This window comes from Diadema antillarum, unplaced genomic scaffold (assembly GCF_040938485.1).
Source record: "Diadema antillarum isolate AM-2024a unplaced genomic scaffold, OU_Dant_1.0 scf00000042, whole genome shotgun sequence".
In the NCBI taxonomy this organism is placed as follows: Eukaryota; Metazoa; Echinodermata; class Echinoidea; order Diadematoida; family Diadematidae; genus Diadema; species Diadema antillarum.
Genome location: NW_027270931.1, coordinates 737,962 through 758,928, shown reverse-complemented (window position 1 = coordinate 758,928; position 20,967 = coordinate 737,962). Strand labels below are relative to the sequence as shown.

General features: G+C 37.9%; 1 protein-coding gene across 1 annotated transcript in view; it reads left to right on the top strand.

Annotated features, from left to right (window-relative positions):
- The window catches only part of LOC139713117 (voltage-dependent calcium channel type A subunit alpha-1-like), a 303,372-nt gene extending 282,836 nt beyond the window's left edge, over positions 1-20,536 (top strand). Inside the window, exons 45-48 of the mRNA XM_071624874.1 lie at positions 1,583-1,663; positions 3,399-4,424; positions 8,666-8,744; positions 13,773-20,536. Of these exons, the coding sequence (XP_071480975.1) occupies positions 1,583-1,663; positions 3,399-4,424; positions 8,666-8,744; positions 13,773-14,575 (1,989 nt within the window). The 3' untranslated portion in view covers positions 14,576-20,536. The remainder of the gene's footprint in view (positions 1-1,582; positions 1,664-3,398; positions 4,425-8,665; positions 8,745-13,772) is intronic.
- The last annotated feature ends 431 nt before the right edge of the window (positions 20,537-20,967 follow it).

Genomic DNA, 20,967 nt, shown 5'->3' with positions numbered 1-20,967 from the left:
AGATACAATTTAAAACACATCTGACTAACATCACTCCAGTTTGCTGTTGCACAAGCATGTGTGGTGTGCGCAAAACTGACATGCAGAAGTGATTGTGATTGTTTTCTGAGTTTTGGAACTTATTGAGCAGCTTTAGGATCCTATTCAAACATTTGATTGCATGAAGAAGTGACTGTAGTTGTTTTTGAATGCAGAATGATCCTTTGTCAGACTGCTTATACCTGAGAGGTATGGAAAGAAGCAATGTGTAGTAAAACCATGTAGGAAAAGTGAATTTTGTCAGTAATTGAAACATATGCAGGACAAATACGAAAGATCTTCTCCAAACGGGATTAAGTGGTTGAAGAAATCCAAAGGGGGCCAAAGGAGTTTACTTTGAGATGTATCTAGCATATTGCCTCGTCACTCAACATCTCCATCATCCTAATTGGTCGACTTAGGCTCAGAGTGACTTGCAGTCTATACACACCCCTTCAATACACCCCACACCCTACCCCACCCCACTCTTGATCCCCCCCCCCCCCAACCCAGTCTTAATGTTTGACCATCTCCATTAGGTCCCCTTCCCTTCCCCTTCTAACTTTCCCATTCCAACTCGCTGCCCATCCACTCTCCCCTATTCTGGAGAGGAAAAAAATGTTGCCATGGCAACCGTGTCCTCTATCATCTCCACCCCCCTAGTTTCATTTCCTGCCCCGTCCGTAACCTCTATCTGTCTTGTCCAATCACCAGCCTCCATCTCGGTCTCCGTCCAGCTTTCCATGTCTACCCATCTCTGATCGTCCTATCTCCCCATACCCCCACCCCACACCACACCACCATGATTTGCACATCTTTTGTCCTTTAAATCTACCTTTTCACCAATATAAACCTCACGCAAATATAGAGGTCCTCGTGTTTGAGTTCACGCTTTTATGATTACACATTTGCAAATACACACACTTATGATACACATTTATGTCCATTTAGTAATATTATTTGAATGTTGCTTTAATTTACATAATATCAAGCATACAGTTTTTTTAATGTATTCTTTTAAAGAGCAGCATCTATTCAAAATCCTGCTTGCCCTCTTTGTTTTGTTTTTTCCTTTTTACTGTTTCTTATCCCCTTTTACTCATTTTATTTTCCTACTTTATTTTCTCTTCATTTTTCTTCTTTGTATTTTGTTTGTATTCTTATCATTTTTTGTTCCCAAGTTCTTTTCTACTTCAGTTTCACTTTTGCTTATCCTGATTTTTATCTTTGTGTTCTTCCCATTCATTTCAGTTACTGTATGCCTGAAGTATATGGGCATATATCTATGACTCCATATAACATTTCTAAACCCTTTTCCAAAAGTAAAAGATTCGAGCACACGTTAATCTTGAGATGCAACACATGCACTGAGGCAAGATGTGATTGCATCCTTTGTTTGTGCAATGCCTGGTTTAAAGGGAATCATTTGTATTAACATCATGCAACATGCAATCCCTGGTTTAAAGGGAATCATTTGTATTAACGTCGTGCAACGCAATCCCTGGTTTAAAGGGAATCATTTGTATTAACGTCATGCGACACTGTGTTTCTTAATTTGCTCCAGGCCATTGAGATGTCGGACATTCGGTACCGAGAGCGAGACGTGGAGAGAGGACGGGGAAGCTCGATGGATAGAAGAGATCGGGTAAGGATGGTCCGCCGGTGACAGTGGCTGTCGATCGTCAAACTTCCCAGAGATTGAGTACACTCCCCCCAAGTGTTATTGATTGCATTGTGTGGGTGTGGTGTGGTTTGTGTGTCACTTACCTGAAGATTTACTGACATCAGAGCCTCGCTCGTGTAGACTTTATAGCATATTATTTCAGAGGAACGCATGTCACCACCACTAAAATCATTTTGAATGAGTTCATTTCACATCCGTGACATCGCTACCAGTTGAAGTGAATGCTGAATGGTGTGTGTATGCGTGTGTTTTTCCTACTTTTAGAGTTGATTTACTCAAAGGACATTGTGACTGATTGCATGACACATCCATGAAGTCAAAATTTCCCTGGACACATTGAAGAAAGGCAAATGAGTGACATGAAAATACTACAAATGTTTGATGATGTCACAATGCTCCAGTCTTTTTTTTTGCACAGATGATCAATTTCAATGAACAGTAACCAAAGTTTTGTCAATATCTCCCCCCAAAAAATAATGCAAGAATTGTCAATTTTTGTGTGTTTGAGACCATTCATGTCATATAATCCAAATATCTTGTATTTTACTGCATATGGTAATATTTATACTTTGTGTCATACTTTAACTTGCTTCATTCAAACTTGTCATTATGTATATTTTCTTTTGGTCCAACCCAGTGCTTAGATGCAATTTTTGCACAAATATCCCATCACTTTTCATGTTTGTCATAAGACAGACTGATCACAAATGCTTTAAAAGAAAAAGAGGGCAGATCTTTTGCAAATGTTGACTTTGCCAAACGGAGATGCATGTTTGCAAATTTCAAAGGACAAGGAAAGATTAAAACAACTCATATCTTTTATCTTGACAAGTGCAACATGACTTTACAGGTAGATGCTATTTCTTCATTGATGCATCTCAAAATAAACTTTGTATTTAACCTCAGAGAGGCTGAACTTTTATTAAGTGTTTGTTTACATATCTGCCCGATGTCGCTAGATCATTATCATGGAATGATCTCACCAGTGAATGTTTTTATTGACATTCTTTCTGCAAGCGTAATATAGTCATGTTATGATATTGGACACAGAAATGCAGCCAAGACTATTACCATAAAGGGCATCGGACATGCCTTGATAGCTATTTTGATATTTGTAGAATATCTGTCCTCACTGGAAAAAATTTGTTTGACAGGCTTGACGTGGCTGGTGATGCTTTTTGTGTCAGAGAAAAAAGAAGGAAAAATAAATTGTGGAGATGTTTTCACATGACTAATTTATTTTCATTTTTTTTGTTTGTTTAAATATGACACTTTAATGCTTAAACATGTCCATTTTCTGTTTCTTTTTTTTGCCAATGAAAAGTATTTTTGTTGCCAATAAATCTGTTCTCACTACGCACACTTTAATGCATGAGCTGTGGAGAAGTCAATAGCAGTATACAAGCCTACCACAAGCCGAGTGTGTCGAGTCGGCTTTTTTAGTTTCTTTTTCATTTGCACTATGTAGGTGTGTTTCTCTTGTCAGCTTGTATCATTTTGTGCTTGAAATAATCAAATGTATATTTCATTTGTCCTTGTTTTTCATTACTTCTCTTTTGATTTCCCCCGAGAACAATTGTTTGATTTGTTTTCGATGTCGATGATTTTGAATTTGATTATGAGTTTTTCATTATCATTTCTTTTTATTTTGCTTTTCTTTAAAAAAAAAATCAACTCTTTCTAATTACACTCAAAGCATTCCTTGGACAAGCATGCCACACAGTATTCACACAACACTGGGGGTGGTCATCCACCCTCCTCTCAATCCGATTATAGTCTGGCCAGGGGTGGGGGAGGTCAGGGCCGGGACAGGGCGCGGCCCCGATCGCGGCATTCCGTCGCTACCAGTAGCGATGAGGTGCCGTTCTCTGAGCGAGGGGAGTATCGCGACAGTGAGGACAAGCGTCGCTCTCATAGTCTACAGCATTCCCTTCCTCCCTCTGATTACAACGAATATGATCAGTCAAGGGAAAGGCCTTCCCGATCCAGCCGTCAGGGCGGTGATGGTCGTAGATCTAGGGGTGACGGGAGTAGAGGCGGTCATCCAGATGGACACTATGACCACAGAAGTCCTCGATACCCAGAAGATGAAGAAGGACGCTATTCGGAGCGGAGGACATTGCCTAGCAACGAGCGAGCCCGCTCTAATCATACCCCCGATGTGGAGTGGAGAGACCATTCGCGATCTAGACATGGGTCGGCACCGGCCCAGCCCATATCTGGATCAGCGCCCTACGAAGAGCGTGGGCACCCCAAGAGACACTCGGTGGCGTCACCCAATACACCCGACTTCCAGTACCACGGGCAGGGGGACCGCCGGGGAGGGATGCACACCAGCACACCGATCGGCGAGGATAGGAGGGATGGTAGGAGACAATCATCTGAACAGTCTTCCTGGAAACGAGCGTACCGACATGATGATGCCTTAATAGACACTAGACCGAACCCGCAGGACGTCATACTAGAAGAGGATGAGTTCGAGAAGGGCAACCCCAGAGATAGTAGTGATGTCATGCGCAGGACAGCTCGAAACAATAGGAAAAATAGCGGAGGTCATCTAGGTCAGTACCAGAAGTTCGATAACTCCCTAGACGAAGACCTGCCCCCAACCCCCGGCCAGGAGGTGAAAGGAGAGAGAGGTATAGTGGGTAGTGGCTACCGCACTCAGGATGTCACAACATCCTCCAACAAGCACTCAACAAACTACAATAGGCCTCCAGAGGTGATTTTCTCATAATCTTGTGTCTGCCCATGTCATATGCCTTGAAGACTTGGCTGTCATGACCCTCATCTTTATTCCCATCCTATGGCATCTCTCTCTCTCTCTTATCTCTTCTCTCTCTCTCACTCTCTTTCTCATCTCTTCCATCTCACTCTGTTGGTCTCATCTATCTCTATCTAATCTCTTTCACTCTATTTGTCCATCATCTACCTATCTATCTATCTATCATTATCTATTTTATCCATCTATCTATCTATCTATCTATCTATCATATCTATCTATCTATTATCTATCTATCTATCTATCTATCTATCTATCTATCTATCATCTATTAACTATCACCTGTCTATCTCTTTGTATATCATCTATCTTATCATTTATCTTTCCATCTATCTATTTATCTGTCATATATCTATCATCTTTTTATCTATTACCTATCAATCTGTTTATATCATCTTTCTATCTCTTTATCTGTCATCTATAATCTATCTATTAATCTATCATCTGTCTAACTGTTCATCTATCTTAATCTGTCTATTTACCCCTTGTTTCCATCTATTTATTTATCTATCATCTGTCTATATATTAATCTATCTATCATCTGTCTATCTACCCCTCTATCTTCATCCATCTGTCTCTCTCAATATATTCTATATTATTTCTTTCCACATTCATTCTATCTTGGAATCATATTCATCTTCACCACATCTGCCTGCATCTTTAAGTATATCCCTCTTTAATTCTTTTTTTCTGATCTTCTGTCTCTCCATCTCTTTTCTTTTCTCCTCCTCTCCTTCTCATCTTCCAAAGTGTAATTTGTACACGTATGTCCTGTTTTATGCATTCCTATCCATTCTTTTTCCTTTTTCTATCTCCCCTTTTCAATAACCACTATATTTCTGACTCTATTTCCCCAATAACTTCATCTTCTACTTTTCCCTTCTATCTATCTCTGTCTTTATCTCCTTTCTTTTCCCTTCTTCTCTGTCTCTCTCATTCTCCCAAAGTGTAATTTGTACATATGTCCAAGTCCTGTTTTATGCATTCTTGCATTCACATTCATTCTCATTCACTCTCTTTCTATATATCCCTTTCTCAACTGCCTATGTATTTCTGACTCTTATTTTGCCCCTATAACTTCATCTCCTACTTCTTCCTTCTGTCAATCTCCGTCTCCTTCTAATGTTCTCTCCTCTTTAGTATCTCCTAGTCTCCTTTCTCTCCTCTTTCACTCTATCTTTCACTCACTGTTCATCTTGTCTTGCTCTTGTACTCATCCCTATTTTTCATATCACTGTCTCCTTCTGTTTTCCTTCTTCTTTCTTCTCTTTCACTCTCTCTCTCTCTCTCTCTCTCTATCTGTCATACTATCATCTAGAAGATCTCCTTTGAAAAGTTGACACCCCCTTGTGGTTGTGGCTGGACTTTTTTTCAGAGTGGAACCAGTTTAACCGTGTTGTTTGCTCATAGTATTTGATGTGGAAAACAATGTTGCCAAAGGTTCTTCTGTAAGTTGCCATAGGTTGCTGGAGCAACCACAAATGTTCAGGCATTCAAGAAAAAAAAAGTCTTTAAGTTTTACATTGTTTCAAAATGAATATGTTTCTTATGTATTCTATTTACTACAAACACTGCACTATTTTGAATGTTTACAAATTTTATACACTGCAGAACTTGTACAAGTAATTTTTTTTTCAGAAACTTTACAAGGACCATTGGCAACATTACTGTAGTTTGCTTAGATTTCACATCTCTTGATAAAAAAAGAAAAATGAGCTGTTGGGTGGACATTTCTTCCCTTTCTTTTTGTTCTTCTTTCCCCTTAAACACAGATTGATTAGTTCTATTGCAGTCCACTATTTGAAGTAAATTAAAGTCAATCCTTCATGATAGTGATGTCAAGCACACAAAGCAAAAAGTTGGCATTAACATGTCAGATTAGCCCTTGTATAATATTTGTATAGGCCTATAAAATACCTAAAAGATTTTAGTCATTGACCAGGGGAAAAAAGAAAAATTGATTATTTTCTTAAACTATTATTCCTTAAGTACCACTGAAGTTCACCAGCAAGACATACTTTGTCAAAATCTGTGCTGATTCTTTAGAATATATATTTTGTTTAATTAATATTACCAAAACCCATTTTTGGATCAAACAGGTTGTTTAAAAATTTAGTTTTAATTCTCCGCACATACTAACATGTAAAATAGAGATATGATTTGTGTATTTGTTGCAACACAAATGGACAATTATCATTATTAGATAATGGTTATTCTTGATAATAAAAATCTTTTATTACTCTCATTAACATCACTCACCTCATAATCTCTCTCTTAGCTTACAAATTTCTTCTTTCAATAGTATATTGATATTTGCCAACTATGTCATTAATATAACTTAACCTGCTTTGATATACACACATCACAGAGCATACATTTTCTCTTTGTTCTAGATTTCTTCTCCCCGTGCTATTTATATCTCTCTTTCTCTCTTTTGCTGTGTTCGTAAGTCTCATAATTAATGATACTGATGGTCTAGTAGAAAATGTCTTACCCTTTGGTGATTCGTCTGTTGATATGTGATCGATTCCCTGCAACAAGTGGTGTTAGTGTTGACAGGATAGATGCAGTCATCGCACTCACTTACCTCTTTCTGGTAGTAACATCAGCTTCTTGTGGTAGGAGTTCCTTCTCTGAAGTCGTTTCCCAAGAGACATGCAGGAGATACTGAGCAGCGCTCATCATGAATTGTTTTCTGGAAGCCGTCTTCTGAAGATGTTGACCTATCAAGACTAATGTCTTCTTTGGAAACGGTTTCCATGGTGACCCCTGTCATGTTCGAATCTTCACTGTCTTGGATGGTTCCATCATTCTAAATGAAAAACTATCAACATGAATCTCTTCCATACAGTTCTTGAGATAACTCAGTGAAAAATATTTACACAAAGCAGCAGAACAGTCTGAAAAATACAAGTACAAATTTGCCTCTCATTTATTTAATTTATCAGACATTTTAGTCATCAAATCTTGCCAAAGTATCTATCAGTGCTGATCTATTATTACAGTTTATTTTTTGAGTGAAAGCATTTTATTTCTTTTGGTCAATTTAACTTTAGAATTCTGGCTAAAACATGCAATTCTTGCGTATGTTCTTCCTGCCCTATTTGTGAATTTGCTTTCATATTCAATGTGTTTCTATCTCACACTTCAAAACTAGGCTGTAGCTTAATATCAGATCACACTACTGTGACTGTGGACAGGTCCCATCCCCCCAACTAGCATACATAACGTTTTACTGTTATTTTGATAAAAGAATCTCAGGGCAAGAATAGCATGCTGAGAAGTTTATCATATTCAAATTTACGTCGTGCTGGTGTAAGGTACAAACAGATGAAATTATTATCACTATTTTGTAAAGGAAATGCACCCACCACCCTTCAAATTATCCTGACTATTAGTTTGTGAATTGAGGTGTAATGTGTAATTTAAATCAGCACAAGGCACAATGGCTCTATCACACCAAAGTAGTTTATGGGGCACAGTGGTTCAAATTTGGCCTTTCCCCAGTCTTGTTAGCCTGTTTTTTGCATGCCTTCCTTGGTAGCTCCCTCTTTTCATTTCTTCTTTTCCTAAACCTGGTTTTGAACTTCCCATTGTTGCATGCCAAAAATGTTTGCAATGTGTTTCTTCATTTATTTCAATTTGTTTTCACATCAGCATCACACAAAAATTGTTTTGAATTTCATTTCTCATTTCTGCACAAATATTTGAATTCTGTTTTGATCACTCATTTCCATGTTTGGTAGAATGCTTCATGTCAATGCACTGCTTAATGCTTAAAAGATTTGTGTTTTTCCTTTTTCCCCAGGCGTTTGCTAACTCGCTGGATATGTGTCGATCTAAATTAGAATGAATGCATTCATTAATTTCTCATCGCAAACTTTGTTTCCACCTGGATTTCCATGAATCATGATAGTTTGGGTTTCACCTTAAACCTTCTAAATCATCTAGATTTGAATGTGTCCATATCCATCATAATCTACCTTTTTTTTTTTTTGGTTAATGATGACATGCCATTCAATGCAAGAAGAATTTTATTTTCATTAATTCTTTTTTGGTTGGTTTGAGTAACTGCAGGCAGATTGATGTTCTGCCAGTTTGAGTTGTTTTTGTTTGATTGCACTAACCTATATATTCGTTTGATTGGTCTCCCTCCATCCCCCTTGCGTGCCTCAATAAAGGGTCCCTGTAATAGTAGCCGTCATGAACGGCTGGATTCGGAGGAAAGCGTCTCATCCTCCCAACCTCTCTTAAGCCCAGGTAACCACACGTCTCCATGGCAACCGCCTCAGCCACCACCACCACCACTGCCACCATCATCACACTCTTTGATCCCACAATTGCTTAAACACACACTCACACACACACACACACACACCGACATATGCACACAGAAGTGAACACATGCCGTCACACAATCTGCGTTTGTACCTGCAAGTACCTGTTCTGAGTGTGCGCCATTATGTGGTCTTTTTCATATTTTTTTCCCCTTAATCTCTCACCTGCGTTTTTAGAAGAGTCAGTACCGTATTTTGCAGTGATAACACGCAGTGTTCGGAAAATGACTTGAGTTGAATCATGTTGCGCACTTGGCTGACGCAAATTTTGTGTGTATGTGAATGTCGTTCCCTACCGTTGTCACTTGAGTAACAGTAACTCAGAGTACTGCTCTCCAACTCTGCTTTGATTATGTTGCAGCATTAGACTAACGACTATGTTCACTAATGGTTAGGGTGTATAGCCACGTAACGCTCCCGTCTGGATGCAGAAGTGGTAGATATGGCTGGAATCTGTTTGGAGAAAAATTAATTTTACGTCTTGAGCCATTACTGTAGACATTATTGAAGGTTTAATCATAATATATGCTACCAATAGGTAGTGAATTGTGATCTTCAATAATATTAATAATTAACTCTAAAATTACCTATGAATATAATTCATTGTGACCTGCCAAAAAAAAGCTTTATGAAGTTGCTAAAACATCACTATCATTATATTGTTCTACAGACATTACAGTTTCCAATGTCATATGATTTGTCCTTTCTTATTGATACCGAACCAGAGAAGAGCCCAGTTTTTGAAAAAAAAAATTATGAACTTCAGTCAAGCCTACTGTAGACCTGGTATTTAAACACTAGAGGTCAATTCAAAACTCATTCTTCATATTACATTTTAAAAAGATACATTAAAAAATCTAATTTTAAAATGTCCACAGACTATAATAACAAAAGAGAACTTCCAACTTGTTAACATATGTTGTTAGGGTGGTTTTTTTTTCAGACAAATTACATGATTTGAAAGTTGGTTTGGTATTTTCAAAGCTCTAGTGTCTATGATTTTATAAGTATAACATGGTGCTATATCACAACAAAAATAAAAGCAAAACAACTTGTGGCTCAAATTCTCTGAAGTTTATCAGTCTTCGATAAACAAATGGTGAACTAAAAAAAAGATTTCAAGCATGGAGACTCTTGAGATTGGTATGTCATAATACTGCCAGTCACAATGTCATTATCCTTAGCTGATCCAGCAGTGCCAGCTACCACTCCCGCTCTCAGGCATCGAGGGTAACGTTCGCAGTATAAATACAAGAGTAGCTCATATTCCTTCTGTACCATCTGCAATTTCTGTGCCTCAAACTACAAGCCATCACTCTTGATTTCCAGGCAAAACTTTTCCCCAGCCACATTTACAGTCTGCGTGTTCTTCTGACCAACACAAAAAACAATCACCCAAACACACACCATTCTCTTTTCTTCCTATCTTTCAATTTCTCAATTTCAAGTTGTGTTTTTTTTCTGTTTGTTTCTTTTTAATCTTTCATTTTTATTTCAATGTCTGAAAAAATAAAGAAAACAAGAATGAACCAATCAATATTTGTGTCTGTTTCCAAGAAGATGTTATGTATGTAAGAGCCTGTGCTTGAGATGTTGCTTTGTGATGTCAGCCATGTTTGTTTGTTCCAGGGACAATGAATGTTTGCGTCAATGTTATGCAGATGTATATTTTATCAGTATTGTGGTTTTGTGATTTGTTTCCATAAGTTCTCCCCCTCCCAATTTACCTTGTGTAAATGTGTTGTGTACCCAACAGTGCACATTTTGTGCCAACATATAACAGAGAAAAGTCATGCTATGTTATGAATGCTGCTGTGTGTATGTACATCACAAATTTGACTCACAAATACTGTTATGTAATACCTGTTACACTCAGTGTGATTGTTATCGTTACTGCCATTATTGTTTTGCGAGATTTTGTGCAGAAATCTTGTAGGCTGTGATTTTAGACAATCACACAGAGCTCTGTACAGGATCATATGAAGACACTGGTTAAGGCTTTCATCGTTTTTTTCTTAAAACATTCAGTGTCTATGTCGCTATACTTACTGTAATTTTCAGTAACATTAACCAAGTACAACTAACATTTTGTTTAAGTATAATTTCCAATTCTACTTTTACGGGTGCTACAATGTCTTAATTATTCAACTACAGAATGGCTCTTATCCCATATTTGATGTAGAATTTCAGGTACATCAAAAAAAGAAAATAGTTATCATCAGGTTATCATTCTTTATGCTGAATTGGCAAAGTTTGCTCTTAGGGGGAAAAAAAGTTACTTCAGTGATGCCATCACTATAGCGACAATCATTTAGTCATGTTGTTACTATAACTATGGCAAGTTTTAAGATCATGGGTTATCGTATATTATTATTTCAGTCAGCATTGCAGTAAAAACAAAACAAGTGCACCAGTGAGAACATTTATGAAAACTTCAGCAAATAGAAGTTCTGGTATTGGGACGTGCAACGGAGTCCATCTGGTAATCATACTGTGCAGCTAATTTGAGGCAGAAACATAAAAGAAAAAAATGAACCGACAGAAACCCAAATAGATTTTTTCCCCATTCTCCTTCATATTTTTGGCTTGGTTTGAGGAATTTGTTCTATCAAGCACTTAAAGAGGTTAGGGTGTGATTATCAGTTGCCAAGATGTCCAGAAAATTACAAGGTTGAAATGTTTGGTTTTCATACAAACAAAACATAAAAACTCTTCATCGACGTTAAGTGAACACTGAGTACTCTTTTTTTTTCTTTAGTAGTAATGTCATACTCTTTAATATGAATTGATGTGAATAGATATGCAGCACCAGCTGCTATAAAGGACTGGAACCAGCACTGGCTGTCAGGCAGAAGCTTGGTAGTCTAGTGGATACGACACCTGGTTAGTAATCAGGAGATCGTTGATTCAAGTCCAACCCAAGAATGTATGCCCATGATTTTTTTATCATGGCTACTTATAAAACACTGAATAACTGGTGCTTATTTTTATCAATGAAGGGCTATTTGTAAGTTGGTTGCAATAAAAAGAACTTGACACAAGAATTCATTAATTTGAAGGGGGAAAATACTTAATCTTACTTTTAATTATTATTTTTTCTATATATAGTATCACTGTGTCCACTTTCCCTTTAACTGTGTGCTTTGATGTTGAATGTTGCACTATTAATCAGTCAGTTCTGTTGGATTATTAATTCTGTGTTTTTACTGATATATTCATGTATTATATTTGTGGATATGTGTACACAGCCCAAGTGTATTCATGTTTTGTTTGTTATTGTTGTCTTTGTTTCGCTCTCTATCATTCCACACTTTAAGTTTTCAAGTTTAATTTACCTCATACAAAATAAAATAATAATAATTTCTTCTTCTTCTTTTCAAGAATACAGATGTAATCAAAGGAGCAGATTATCAAATATATGACTGAATTCAACATGGTTAAGATTACCCACGAGTAGTATATGTACAGTCTATTATGCTTTCTGTGATTATGATACAGTATTCTCTCTTTTCTTTCCAATCCGCCCCTTAGTATTCATGCAAAATATTTTTTTCTCAAGGGAGAGAATTTTTCTCTCTTGAAAAGGCACCATGTTCTGGAAGGTCTGCTTGTTTGTAAACATCAGGAATCAGAATAAGCTCGCCAAACAATTGGCAGATCTCTTCTAGGGTAGAAAGATTGCCATTACGTGACGTCCATGTCTGATATTATTTCGTCTCTGCTCAAATATTCGATACATCCCAGCAAAAAGCCCCCGAAGTCAATAGGAAATTCCTGTGGTTGAAAACACCATTTGTTTCAGGAAGCATACCGTCATGTTAGCATCCTTCTTATATGATATCCTTCCTCGCTGCAAATAAAAGTTATAAAAATGGTACCCGGTTCAGGTCCATTTCCAGTTCCGTATCCCACCCTCCTATGTTTTTGCCACATGTTCGTACTTGTTGTTGCACCAACCTCCTTTTCTTTCTTTTTTTTACGTGTTTGTGACAATGCAAAACTCATATGCAACATAATCTATGATATAACAGTCGACACACACCTATGCCATATTTGAATATCAGAAGTACGCCAGTATAAACATCACTGTTAATGATAAATGTCTTTGCATGTCTTTTTTTTATATTGAATGCTGTCCATTGATGGGTAATGTCTTGAAAGCTTTTATATGTTTGAGTTTTAGTATCAATTAAGTTATGAGAAAATGAACAGTTTCACTGTGCATGTTGTTTTTGGCTATGTTTAGCTTGATCCTAAAAAGACAGTGCTGTGATTCACTACAGAGACAACCATGTCATGCACATTTTGCCTTGACTTTCTTGTACCAGTAGATTTAAATTCAAAATATTTAGATAATTGGCAGTGCAAGTACGTGAATACCTTCTATTCAAGTTTGTGCTGTGCTCTGAAATATCTTTGTTACAACACAATGAGTAGATATGAACTTTCAAACACTAAATCACAGTAAGCTGGTTCTGTCAAAGGAGTTATGTGTAGGGAGCACAATTCTAATTTCAAATGCAATAAACAGCAAGAAATAACATAATAACATCTGTTGTAGGAACTTTTTGAGTATGTGCAGGTAGTTGAAGGTCAAAGCATCGTACAATTCATTTGTCAATAAATGTATCCAAATCACAAACAGCACACCTGTATTGTGTCTTCCGCCATCTCTATCTATTATGGTTACCATGGCAGCAGCCAGGAAGCACCAATCACTTTGTAATTATTTGAGTAGTTGCCATGGCAACTGCAATCATTCCTAACCCTTAAGGCAATTTCAAATATCTCTATGAAATAGACCCCAGATTTTTTTACTTTTTTCCTCATACAACTTCTATACCTTTGAATGGCTGCCCAATAAGCCTAATGAGTATAGAATACTATTTCAACAGGACTTCTGATCTATTGTCCATATGTTGATGGTCAGCTCTCCTGTTTATCTTTCCAGGTCGGTCCCCGTCTCCTTCTAGACGAAGAGCACCTGTAATCGGCCGCGACGTGTCCCCACAGCGGTTCCCGCCCCACTCACCGACAACCAGGCGGAGGGATCGTCACCGCGGTCCCGACTACGTTGAATTCCACGACCGCGATGTGTACGATGATTACCCCTACGAGGACCCCTTCGTGCCGGAGAGACCCAGCAGTCAACGACGCCCCTCCCCGAGCTGGCGAGAGCCCAGGGATACCTTACAGGCGGGCCCCTCCCAGTCTGGGCGGGCCCCCAGCAGCGAGAGAGTGGACCATGAGGGCGCCCATTCCAGCCCTCCATCCCGGAAGCACACAGGCCGCAGATTACCCACAGTGCCGGGCGAGGGCCGCAGTGGCAGCGGTGGTGGTAGTGGTGGCGGCGGCTCCGGAAACATTACGCCCAGACAGCGGCAGCGACCGTCGGCACCGCGCAGCCGAGACCACAGCCCCATGCGGCTACCACCGCCGCAGCACGTGCCCCGGGGCAGTGGGGGAGGGAGCAAGGGAGACCCTCGGATGCCCCCAGATGAGAAACCACCGCATTACGATGTGGTGATGAGGACTCAAGAGCAGGGCCCGTCAGACCCGCACGTTGACCCTCGCATGCCAAACGGATACCGGCCCGGAGGGGTGGAGAAAGGGCGTGGTCATGGCACTCAGGCCCATAGTCCACGAAGAACCCCGCAGGGAGTGCCCAGGGGACCGGGGCGCAAGCATGTGACTGACAATGGACAAGGGGGTGTGGCTGGTTACTCGGATACTGAGGAAGACGAGTGGGCGTGATTGTACATATTCAATTCAATTCCTTCCACTTTTTTGACTTTAGAACTTTTCAATGACCGCAATTGACAGTGCTTCTTTCCTAACTGCTTATTTGTGTAAACTAGTATGTATTTGATTGAACGCTTTGTGGTGGTTGTGTGAGATAGACTCATCTTAAAGGGAAAGTTTGATAGGATTGAGTGATATCAAGTTTAATATCTCATCAGGGTGTGAATTGGTGTTCAAACACAAAGGTCTGTGGAGACTGAAGGACCTGATTTTCAAGTCTACTCATTAATTCCTTCAAGAATTATGACTCTTGTCAATGTCATTTTTTTTTTTATCATTTGTTTTCGGTTCTGATGTCGTTACCGGGTTTTGTTTCATCCTCAGTGAAGATCCATCTTACTATGTTTTGATTTGATGTGATGATGATTTTTTGTCAAAGTGTGTGAATTGACAATTTAAAAGTACATGTACCTGCAATACAGGAGCTCAATGCTGTATCCCATGCTCCTTAAATTAGCTGTCTTGCTGAAGTCTGTCAAAGCATTTTTTTTTGGATTCCCACTGGAACCAAGAACTTGCAACAGGTTGCAGTGAAATAGGAATTTCCCCTCCTAGATTTCATGTTTTCATTCTCCAAAATACATCTATAGGTGGCATCCATAGGTGCGGATGAGGAATTGGTATTTTCCGGCAGGCTACGTAGGATAGCTGATGCTGTTATGTATTTCACCCTTATTGAGCAGGACTTTATCTCATTTTTATATGAAGCATGTCACCTGCCTATCATACCTATAGACTTCATTTTATTTCAGGGGGAAGTGAGATTTTTCAATCTGAGATTTTTTTTAAAATATTCTGGCATACAAGAGAGTGAGAGAAGGGTAGGGGTTGGCACAGTTTTTTTGAATTTCTCAATCAAGATGCATATATGCATTCTCCTCATTCTAAAGATACTTCACCACAGTTGAAAACCTAATTTGTCCTCTTCGTTTACATCCTTGTTGTTGTAGTAGTTGTCAATGTCAAATCTTATCTTCTGTCTTTCTCTTTCTTCTTCTCTTTCACTTTTTCTTTCCTTCATTTTTACAACTATCCTTGTTTCAGTCCTGTTCTAAGGACACAAATCATTGGCACTTTTCAGTTCTTCCTTCTAATTGCCCTCATGTCCTAGTTGAGCTGCAAATTCAAAAATCCATTTGTGCATTAGAATCTATAGTGTCATTCATTAATGCCCTTCTTCTTCTAAACTGAAATCGCATTGTATTGTCAAGGCCTACTATTTATTCATCCATCTGCAGTTCTCATAAACTTCAGTAATGAAAAAAAAAATCTCCTTTGAGTTTTATGATAAGCACTTATAACCCATCATGCTCAATTTATTACATTCCAGTTCCTACATTGCTATTTTTACTATCCGTTACTCAAATATCTTTCTCAGTCATTATCTGTTCACTTAATATTTCTCCTCCTTTCCCTAATGCATTCTTTTCTCCTATGAAGTATGTGGGTATTAAGGTATGCTAGATTAATGTGGATGCATTCATTTTTTTTTTGTCCAAGAATAGACATTAAGAAAAAAATCTACACCATCTCAATTTGCATGAATTGTTGCTGTAAGTTGTAGCAGCATGTTGCGCAGCATTTCAGGACTCGGAAAAGCAGGACTCGGAAATAGGGGATGATTCATAAGAATCACAGTCAAGACTTTAGAGAGTAGAAGTTTGTAGAAGACGGTTAACCCTCTGCATGCAACATTAAAGGTCCAGTTTACCTTTGGGAGTAGTGATTTCAAAAATGTTCAAGATATCACATTTGATGCATATGTGTAGGTTTGTTGTATCACAAAACATCCTACCATATAAAAATTTTGCAATAAAGCCTAAAATATGGGGAGATATCAGTGTTCTTCTCAATAAACCATAACTGTAGACGGTTTAATCCGGAAACATTTTTATTATAACTATTGTTCACATTTTGTGTATTTAACAACACTTAACATCGATTATACGGATTCAAAATTTTACAGTGGTTGTTTCTATCCCTAACTCACATTTTAGAACTATTTTGAAGCACTAATGCTGGGTTTTTGTTTCATCTGCAAATGGTTAATTATTCCTTTTAACTTCTTGTTCATAGGTTTGTGTGTGGAATTCGGTCACATTTATTCAGTGACACTGAAAGGGTCAAATAGAGAATGCCAACCCCTTACCCCAACCCCCCACTCTCGCTCTCTCTTGCCAGCTTCCTCAGTTCATTGAAGAAGAAAAAAATAAATAGAACGGCTGCCATGATGGAATATGTTGTCAACCCTCTCCATAACTGTGGATGATTCTTGCATAATGACACTGTTTTCTTTTTCTAAAGTTAAAAATTGAATGTCAAATTGCCTCAATGTCGTGCTCAAAGAAAAAATCTAATGTAATCATGAAAGTGCCATTAGTTGAACCATGGCTGTGTAATATATTCTTTTCTGTTGTTGTTGTTATTGTTGCAATATGACACAAGAAGCAGGGTTAGCATTTCTCTCATGTGCAGAAATACGGTCAGCTTTTTGCTTTTTAATGACTTCCTCCATTTTTGTTGGACACGTTTGCAAGCATTCTGTTTTCTGATTTCATTTTTTTTTTTTGTTTCTTCGCAAAATGAAGAATCTACTTGAGCAGTATGTTCAGCAATTTATAATGTTTTATCAGTCAATTGTACAGATATATTATTAAGCCTATTTACAGGATCATGTTTTGACATGAGAATTGTGAATATAATATATAAATATTATATATATATATATAAACATATACATATATACATAAATTATTGCCATAACAATTTTATAAAGTGGACGACGTAAATGTTCTTTCTATTCCATGTTATAATACTTGTTGCATATGTGATATGATATATATATATGCTTTTCAATTATAGCTCATATCTTCTCTCTCTATCCCTCTCTATCTCTCTCTGCACCATCTGTGCATATATCTTTCTAACTTCAGGATATTGTGTGTACAAAGCAATGTAATCGTGTTCAGCACATTCCAATAACTAACAGAAACTATGGAATACGTGCAATCAAAATGTTAGGAGTAACATACTAATTGTCTAGGGGAGACAATTCGCAGAACGTGACTTTAACATAATCAAGAACTATTACCGTAGGAGAAAGGACTACCTTCCCACATTCTGTATGCAAGCGTACTCATACTGTTGACTGTAACCTGAATATGTTATGTAGACTCAAAGCGTAGTCCACGTTATGTACAGTACGATCAGTCTTTGCACCAACGCAACCCTTGCAGAGCTAGTCTTGCTTTCAGCCTCCCACTGTTTTAAGTCTATCACTTAGCCAACTCCAGTGGAGTACACTCATTATATCCTATAGAATCTTGCCAGCGCTGATTCTACCATTACATATCATAACCACAAAGATATTTTTCTTCAGGTTGTAAATTCCTAAGCGAGCGTGTGCATGCGTGTGTGTGTGCGTGTATGTGATTGACATTTCGTTCAATGTAACCTTTTCAGCAAAACTTTAGCAAAGTTTGTATTCACATTGGAAAAAAGAAAAAGAGTATACTTATAGACTTTTTCTGTCCTCTCCTTCAGTCATATGTTTACAAAGAGGAATGCATTGAGATGAAACTGGCATGTACAAAGTTATACTGCATTAGTGGACCTCCATACCAGATATGACCTCAGAGAGAGTGAAGTTACTCTCAGCACAATGTGACAATGCTGCGTAGTAAAAGTGGATCGATATTCTTGTGAGTCAAGCAGGTCCTGCTCGCCTCCATACTTGATTTGAAAGCTGACACGTGAGAGGACAGAAAAACGGGGAAAATGTCTGACCCGCGAGTCCGGGCCGATATTCGCACGAGTTCGCAAATTATGATGAAGAGGGACAATTATTTTGAAGCTCTGTGAGGGTTGCGTGTTTTGTATTTCCAACAATTTTTGTACGTGATGTGTACCCATAGTGTAAGATATACTCATCGATAGAGGACAAATTATTTAATCTTGCCAGTTGGGTATTGGTTGGGACGTGAAGTCGGTATGCAACAATATTTTCTCATTTTTTATTTTTTTCTTTCCTTTTGTGTACATGTGTTGTAGCCTCTCTCTTTTTCATTTGTCCCCTTCATTTGCGTGCCCTGTTGGCAATATTCCATAAGTCAGACATTATCATATTTCAGTGCATATCTACATTGCAGTGTTAAACATAGTATCCACCTTTGCTAGTGATTATTCATTGCTTTGGTTTTTTTAAACTTATTGGCTATCATGTCAATTCTACACACCTCATCAAGTAGGCCATGATATAACATTTGTGTAGTGCATTAATTGTTGTTGATGCCTGTAAGTATACAAAAAGATGTACAGATATAAATGATGACTCTGAAGTTTATTCCTTGTTGGGTTTTTCTTTTCTTTTTTTTTAACTGAATTTGGATAGTGTTTCATGGAGAGAAGATCTGTAGACATTTTAGATTTTTTTTTTTCAATATCTCTGTTTTCTCTGGATAATTTTTAAGTGCCTACAATGTTGTAGAGCTTTATATATTTTATGTGGCTGGGAGAGAGAAATTCAATTGAATCTAACTCTTGGTCTCAGGTGCTTCATTTTAATTAATGGATTAGACTTGCAGAAAGACTAGTGACGTATTTTATTGGTTGATGCTAGGAAATGTGTTTTTATAGCTATACATACATACATATATATATATTGATATATATACACAATATACATCCATGCTCGATGTCTGATTTTTGTTGTTGTTGCTGTTGTTGTTTCTGTAGGATTTATATGATATGCTGTCTTTCCTAAATATGCAGGTAACAGATTTTGAAATCAAAATGTGTTGCTTCAGTGTTACTGCCTCTCTCTCTCTCTCTCTCTCTCTCTACATTTTTATGTGAATCTGTCATTTTTTTTTTAATCATGTAGAATACCGACTTGTGAATAAGAACTATACAACGATGACTACCCGCTATATCTCCCGGCTTTGACATTTGAAGCCCATAATCAAAACATATAATATCTTGCGTGGTGTTAACGATATACAAATTGTACAGGAAACTCCCATATATCAATACATTTGCTGGCATAGAGCAGAGAATTGCGGCTTTATTGCAGGCCCAGGGCAAGGCAGTACATTGACATATCTGCCAGGGTGTGTGTCATAAGCCATGGTAAATTTTTACTACATCTCTGTAGAAATCATGTAGATGCAATAGCACATGAAAATATATTGTAAGTCGATAGTGTGATTTGAAGGACTATTTGTAGGCTATCATAGTGATGTAACAGCAATACTGAAAGGTAGCAGATTGTTATGTGAATCACTACAAGGGATTCTAAAGTCTTTTTTTTTTTTGCATAGTCCCACCCATGCCTTTTTTTTTCTTTATAAGCATGTTGATTATAGCTGGTAGCAATGTTAAGGGGCATGGTGGTAAATTTCACAAGCATAAACCAGAATGTTGAGTTATCAGATGTGTGAACTGTAATCATGGACTTCCTTAAGTCTATCCATGTTTGACCATGTAGTTTTCTTGACCCATAACTGTGCTTGACCCACATTGGAGTGGCCAGTATGATGACCTAATCCCACAGTGCTCTCACATGAGCCTGATGCTTTTGGCTCATCTTCAAGTTGTTAAATCCAGCGAAAGATTGGACAACATATTAGGCTGAAGCCCTCCAAATCTGGAAACCCTCAAATGAGGTATGAAAAGAAAAAACCATCCAACTTTAAAACACGAAGAAAAATTATACTGCGGTCACCATAGTTTTACACTTGAAGAGTTTGTTCAAGCTCTGAGACAAGCATATTGTTTGCCAAGAAGACATTTCATTTTGCATTGACATACGTAGATTCAGTGTGGTAAAAAAGCTAGATCACAGGAGAAACTTGTGTCAACACTTTAGTTAAATTTTGCAGCATGTTACGGAAGAGGGGCTTCTGCCTGTGCAAATTTTTTTCATAATGGCTCACACTTTATATGAGTTGGTTTTCTTTCCACAAAGTTTTAGAATGATGTACATAAGTATCTTCTCAGTGGACTGTTCGATCATATAAAGAGTAATATTGCTTGGTCTGACTAACACACACACACTCACACAAACACAAACAGACACTCACACATACTCATGCTAGACATTTTTGTGAATTAATCTTGACTCGTACAAAGTGAAGAAATACATTTTATATAGTCTAACAGACGATCTTGTAGAAGCGATTACATGTATGTCATGTTTATCTACCATGTATTGATTGTATCGCGCTATATTTCCCATGTGGTATTATGGTAATGGAGGCAGCACTGCTTAGTTATGCCTTTGTGTGTTTAAAGTAGTGACAGCACTTTAATCTTGTATAGCTTGGTAATGACTAGGGCGCAAGGTG